The sequence below is a fragment of the Saccostrea cucullata genome, unplaced genomic scaffold (genome assembly GCF_032062105.1).
Source record: "Saccostrea cucullata isolate Sc308-1 unplaced genomic scaffold, CSIRO_AGI_Scuc_v1 ctg1163, whole genome shotgun sequence".
Classification (NCBI taxonomy): domain Eukaryota; kingdom Metazoa; phylum Mollusca; class Bivalvia; order Ostreida; family Ostreidae; genus Saccostrea; species Saccostrea cuccullata.
The window spans coordinates 41,455-48,191 of NW_026926444.1; the positions used below are offsets into that span (position 1 = coordinate 41,455).

At 34.6% G+C, this 6,737-nt stretch overlaps 1 protein-coding gene across 1 annotated transcript; it reads right to left on the reverse strand.

The window, feature by feature from the left end:
• Window positions 1-98: 98 nt before the first annotated feature.
• On the reverse strand, window positions 99-6,432 carry LOC134271709 (interaptin-like). Its single transcript, XM_062753918.1, has 2 exons — window positions 6,364-6,432; window positions 99-6,020 (listed from the first exon to the last, which is right to left on the reverse strand). Exons 1-2 carry the CDS (start codon window positions 6,430-6,432, stop codon window positions 99-101), a joined length of 5,991 nt encoding a protein of 1,996 aa, XP_062609902.1.
• Window positions 6,433-6,737: the final 305 nt, after the last annotated feature.

Consider the following 6,737-nt stretch of genomic DNA (forward strand, 5'->3'; position numbering starts at 1 on the left):
ACTTCGCTCTTTGTCATATTGAAGTCATTTTGTAGAGATGAAATTTCGTTCTTTGTCATATTTACGTCATTTTGTAGAGAGGTGACTCGCTTTCTTTGTCATTCTTTCTTTGTCATGTATGAGTCGCCTTGTAGAGAAGTGAGTTGGCTCTTTGTCATGTTAACGTCACTTTGTATAGCTATAATTTCGCTCTTTGCCATGTATGAGTCACGTTGTAGAGAGCTGACTTCGCCCTTTGTCATATTTAAGTTGCTTTGTAGAGAAGTGATTTTGCTCTTTGTTGTGTTTAAGTCTCTTTCTAAGAATAATACTTTGCTCTTTGTCATGTTTATATCACTTTGTATAGATATTATTTCGCTCTTTGTCATGTATGAGTCATTTTGTAGAGAAGTTACTTCGCTCTTTGTCATATTTAAGTCACTTTGTAGAGACGTTATTTCGCTCTTTGTTGTGTTAAAGTCACGTTTTAAAGATGATACTTCGCTCTTTGTCATGTATGATTCGCTTTGAAGAGAGGTGACTTCGCTCTTAGTCATCTTTAAGTCACTTTGTAGAGATGTTACATCGCTCTTTGTTGTGTGAGAGTCACTTTGTAAAGATGTAACTTTACTCTCCGTCAGGTTTAAGTTACTTTGAATTGATATAATTTCGCTCTTTATCATGTATGAGTCGCTTTGTAGAGAAGCGAGTTTGCTCTTTGTCATGTTAACGTCACTTTGTAGAGATGTTACTTCGCTCTTTGTTATATCCAAGTCACTTTCTAGAGATGTTACATCGCTCTTTGTTGTGTTCAAGTCATTTTGTAAAGATGTTACTTTACTCTCTGTGATGTTTAAATCACTTTGAAGTGATGTTATTTCGCTCTTTGTCACGTATGAGTCATTTTGTAGAGAAGTGACTTCGCTCTTCGTCATGTTTAAGTCACTTTTTAAAGTTGTAACTTCGCTCTTTGTCATATTGAAGTCATTTTGTAGAGATGAAATTTCGTTCTTTGTCATATTTACGTCATTTTGTAGAGAGGTGACTTCTTTCTTTGTCATGTATGAGTCGCCTTGTAGAGAAGTGAGTTGGCTCTTTGTCATGTTAACGTCACTTTGTATAGCTATAATTTCGCTCTTTGCCATGTATGAGTCACGTTGTAGAGAGCTGACTTCGCCCTTTGTCATATTTAAGTTGCTTTGTAGAGAAGTGATTTTGCTCTTTGTTGTGTTTAAGTCTCTTTCTAAGAATAATACTTTGCTCTTTGTCATGTTTATATCACTTTGTATAGATATTATTTCGCTCTTTGTCATGTATGAGTCATTTTGTAGAGAAGTTACTTCGCTCTTTGTCATATTTAAGTCACTTTGTAGAGACGTTATTTCGCTCTTTGTTGTGTTAAAGTCACGTTTTAAAGATGATACTTCGCTCTTTGTCATGTATGATTCGCTTTGAAGAGAGGTGACTTCGCTCTTAGTCATCTTTAAGTCACTTTGTAGAGATGTTACATCGCTCTTTGTTGTGTGAGAGTCACTTTGTAAAGATGTAACTTTACTCTCCGTCAGGTTTAAGTTACTTTGAATTGATATAATTTCGCTCTTTATCATGTATGAGTCGCTTTGTAGAGAAGCGAGTTTGCTCTTTGTCATGTTAACGTCACTTTGTAGAGATGTTACTTCGCTCTTTGTTATATCCAAGTCACTTTCTAGAGATGTTACATCGCTCTTTGTTGTGTTCAAGTCATTTTGTAAAGATGTTACTTTACTCTCTGTGATGTTTAAATCACTTTGAAGTGATGTTATTTCGCTCTTTGTCACGTATGAGTCATTTTGTAGAGAAGTGACTTCGCTCTTCGTCATGTTTAAGTCACTTTTTAAAGTTGTAACTTCGCTCTTTGTCATATTGAAGTCATTTTGTAGAGATGAAATTTCGTTCTTTGTCATATTTACGTCATTTTGTAGAGAGGTGACTTCTTTCTTTGTCATGTATGAGTCGCCTTGTAGAGAAGTGAGTTGGCTCTTTGTCATGTTAACGTCACTTTGTATAGCTATAATTTCGCTCTTTGCCATGTATGAGTCACGTTGTAGAGAGCTGACTTCGCCCTTTGTCATATTTAAGTTGCTTTGTAGAGAAGTGATTTTGCTCTTTGTTGTGTTTAAGTCTCTTTCTAAGAATAATACTTTGCTCTTTGTCATGTTTATATCACTTTGTATAGATATTATTTCGCTCTTTGTCATGTATGAGTCATTTTGTAGAGAAGTTACTTCGCTCTTTGTCATATTTAAGTCACTTTGTAGAGACGTTATTTCGCTCTTTGTTGTGTTAAAGTCACGTTTTAAAGATGATACTTCGCTCTTTGTCATGTATGATTCGCTTTGAAGAGAGGTGACTTCGCTCTTAGTCATCTTTAAGTCACTTTGTAGAGATGTTACATCGCTCTTTGTTGTGTGAGAGTCACTTTGTAAAGATGTAACTTTACTCTCCGTCAGGTTTAAGTTACTTTGAATTGATATAATTTCGCTCTTTATCATGTATGAGTCGCTTTGTAGAGAAGCGAGTTTGCTCTTTGTCATGTTAACGTCACTTTGTAGAGATGTTACTTCGCTCTTTGTTATATCCAAGTCACTTTCTAGAGATGTTACATCGCTCTTTGTTGTGTTCAAGTCATTTTGTAAAGATGTTACTTTACTCTCTGTGATGTTTAAATCACTTTGAAGTGATGTTATTTCGCTCTTTGTCACGTATGAGTCATTTTGTAGAGAAGTGACTTCGCTCTTCGTCATGTTTAAGTCACTTTTTAAAGTTGTAACTTCGCTCTTTGTCATATTGAAGTCATTTTGTAGAGATGAAATTTCGTTCTTTGTCATATTTACGTCATTTTGTAGAGAGGTGACTTCTTTCTTTGTCATGTATGAGTCGCCTTGTAGAGAAGTGAGTTGGCTCTTTGTCATGTTAACGTCACTTTGTATAGCTATAATTTCGCTCTTTGCCATGTATGAGTCACGTTGTAGAGAGGTGACTTCGCCCTTTGTCATATTTAAGTTGCTTTGTAGAGAAGTGATTTTGCTCTTTGTTGTGTTTAAGTCTCTTTCTAAGAATAATACTTTGCTCTTTGTCATGTTTATATCACTTTGTATAGATATTATTTCGCTCTTTGTCATGTATGAGTCATTTTGTAGAGAAGTTACTTCGCTCTTTGTCATATTTAAGTCACTTTGTAGAGACGTTATTTCGCTCTTTGTTGTGTTAAAGTCACGTTTTAAAGATGATACTTCGCTCTTTGTCATGTATGATTCGCTTTGAAGAGAGGTGACTTCGCTCTTAGTCATCTTTAAGTCACTTTGTAGAGATGTTACATCGCTCTTTGTTGTGTGAGAGTCACTTTGTAAAGATGTAACTTTACTCTCCGTCAGGTTTAAGTTACTTTGAATTGATATAATTTCGCTCTTTATCATGTATGAGTCGCTTTGTAGAGAAGCGAGTTTGCTCTTTGTCATGTTAACGTCACTTTGTAGAGATGTTACTTCGCTCTTTGTTATATCCAAGTCACTTTCTAGAGATGTTACATCGCTCTTTGTTGTGTTCAAGTCATTTTGTAAAGATGTTACTTTACTCTCTGTGATGTTTAAATCACTTTGAAGTGATGTTATTTCGCTCTTTGTCACGTATGAGTCATTTTGTAGAGAAGTGACTTCGCTCTTCGTCATGTTTAAGTCACTTTTTAAAGTTGTAACTTCGCTCTTTGTCATATTGAAGTCATTTTGTAGAGATGAAATTTCGTTCTTTGTCATATTTACGTCATTTTGTAGAGAGGTGACTTCTTTCTTTGTCATGTATGAGTCGCTTTGTAGAGAAGTGAGTTGGCTCTTTGTCATGTTAACGTCACTTTGTATAGCTATAATTTCGCTCTTTGCCATGTATGAGTCACGTTGTAGAGAGGTGACTTCGCCCTTTGTCATATTTAAGTTGCTTTGTAGAGAAGTGATTTTGCTCTTTGTTGTGTTTAAGTCTCTTTCTAAAAATAATACTTTGCTCTTTGTCATGTTTATATCACTTTGTATAGATATTATTTCGCTCTTTGTCATGTATGAGTCATTTTGTAGAGAAGCTACTTCGCTCTTTGTCATATTTAAGTCACTTTGTAGAGACGTTATTTCGCTCTTTGTTGTGTTAAAGTCACGTTTTAAAGATGATACTTCGCTCTTTGTCATGTATGAGTCGCTTTGAAGAGAGGTGACTTCGCTCTTAGTCATCTTTAAGTCATTTTGTAGAGATGTTACATCGCTCTTTGTTGTGTGAGAGTCACTTTGTAAAGATGTAACTTTAATCTCCGTCAGGTTTAAGTTACTTTGAATTGATATAATTTCGCTCTTTATCATGCATGAGTCGCTTTGTAGAGATGCGAGTTTGCTCTTTGTCATGTTAACGTCACTTTGTAAAGATGTTATTTCGCTCTTTGTTATATCCAAGTCACTTTGTAGAGATGTTACATCGCTCTTTGTTGTGTTCCAGTCATTTTGTAAAGATGTTACTTTACTCTCTGTGATGTTTAAATCACTTTGAAGTGATGTTATTTCGCTCTTTGTCACGTATGAGTCATTTTGTAGAGAAGTGACTTCGCTCTTCGTCATGTTTAAGTCACTTTTTAAAGTTGTAACTTCGCTCTTTGTCACATGGAAGTCATTTTGTAGAGATGAAATTTCGTTCTTTGTCATATTTACGTCATTTTGTAGAGAGGTGACTTCTTTCTTTGTCATGTATGAGTCGCTTTGTAGAGAAGTGAGTTGGCTCTTTGTCATGTTAACGTCACTTTGTATATATATTATTTCGCTCTTTGTCATGTATGAGTTACTTTGTAGAGAGGTGACTTCGCCCTTTGTCATATTTAAGTTGCTTTGTAGAGAAGTGATTTTGCTCTTTGTTGTGTTTAAGTCTCTTTCTAAAAATAATACTTTGCTCTTTGTCATGTTTATATCACTTTGTATAGATATTATTTCGCTCTTTGTCATGTATGAGTCATTTTGTAGAGAAGTGACTTCACTCTTTGCCATATTTAAGTCACGTTGTAGAGACGTTATTTCGCTCTTTGTTGTGTTAAAGTCACGTTTTAAAGATGATACTTCGCTCTTTGTCATGTATGAGTCGCTTTGAAGAGAGGTGACTTCGCTCTTAGTCATATTTAAGTCACTTTGTAGAGATGTTACATCGCTCTTTGTTGTGTGAGAGTCACTTTGTAAAGATGTAACTTTACTCTCCGTCAGGTTTAAGTTACTTTGAATTGATATAATTTCGCTCTTTATCATGCATGAGTCGCTTTGTAGAGAAGCGAGTTTGCTCTTTGTCATGTTAACGTCACTTTGAAGAGATATTACATCGCTCTTTGTTGTGTTCAAGTCACTTTGTAGAGATGTTAGTTCACTTTTTGTCATGTGTAAGACGATTTGTAGAGATGTTAGTTCACTTTTTGTCATGTGTAAGTCGCTTGACACAAAGTCAATATGTTTCTCATTGTCCCGTTCTTGCGCAGAGAGAGTTCTAAAAGATTTCTCAATTGCAGAAATAGATTTGATATTGGATGCTACCTGATCGGCTGTTTTCTGAAGAGAATTGGAGAAATTCTGATCTATTGTTTCAATTTTTTTATTGAATTTTGTATCCAGATAATTTATCTTATCTTCCTGTTTGGTCATTGACGATGAAAGTGCTTGAACAGCGCCGAACTTGTTACTGAGCTGGATTGTAAGAGCAACGATAAGTGGAATTTCCTTTCTTAGACTATTTAACAAAGGGGACTGCTGCGTGATTTTTATTAGATGTTGAATCAAATTAGCTTGATTTTCAAACGTTTCATTTTCCATTTGGTTCTGCAAAAGGTCCATAATTTGAAGCATGTCGGTAACAGCATTTGCCTCCTTATTAGACGAGTACAACGTAGGTGATTGCTTTGTGTTAGTAAGAGAACAATAAATAGGGGTGTTTTCGATAAAAACGACAAATACAAACGCCCACGAGAAAAGGAACATTTTGTGATTATGTTCTCCCTGAAAAAAAAGAATAAATGTTAATCAATATTAGAAAATACAAATTAAACTGAATTCTTTATTTCATATAACTTTATATTGATGAACTAGTTTTTGGTATTATTTTATTGCACATTTAAAATGATAAGTCATGAAATTCAATTATATTTATTTGATTTTAACAGTTGAACTGTGGTTCTCTATATTCGGATAGAAAACAGAGAGACAGAGAGAGATTCAACATTGTAAAGACCTTCGATTTACCATCGAATATGGTTTTCTTTTTTCTTGTATTGTACGCATTCACCCTCCAAAAACATGGCATCATTAAATAAACCATGTATTCTACTCGTTATTTAGTTGCCTTTTTATCCCCTCGTAACGGAGTTGGGACGCGCTTGGGTGAGTGAGGGTTTTCTTGTGCGTTTGGCATTTAGTGATATGCAAAACGCAAGTGCTTTGTTTTCCTTTCAACCATTCTAAACAAATCATTTAATTCAAGATAACATACGAGCGTTCTTCGAAAAGTTCGTGGACAACGGCCATATCTTTTTTATTTGACGTCATATGTTATCCAAATTTGGTAAAAGTATTTCTAAAATAAATCCAAATAATTTGTATATATGATATTAATATTTATTCAAAACTTATCAAGATTTTAAAAATGCAATAATTGGACCGCGGAGTAGGTCAAAATTTAGTTAAGTTACAGACAATACCCAATATAATGTCTGTAGT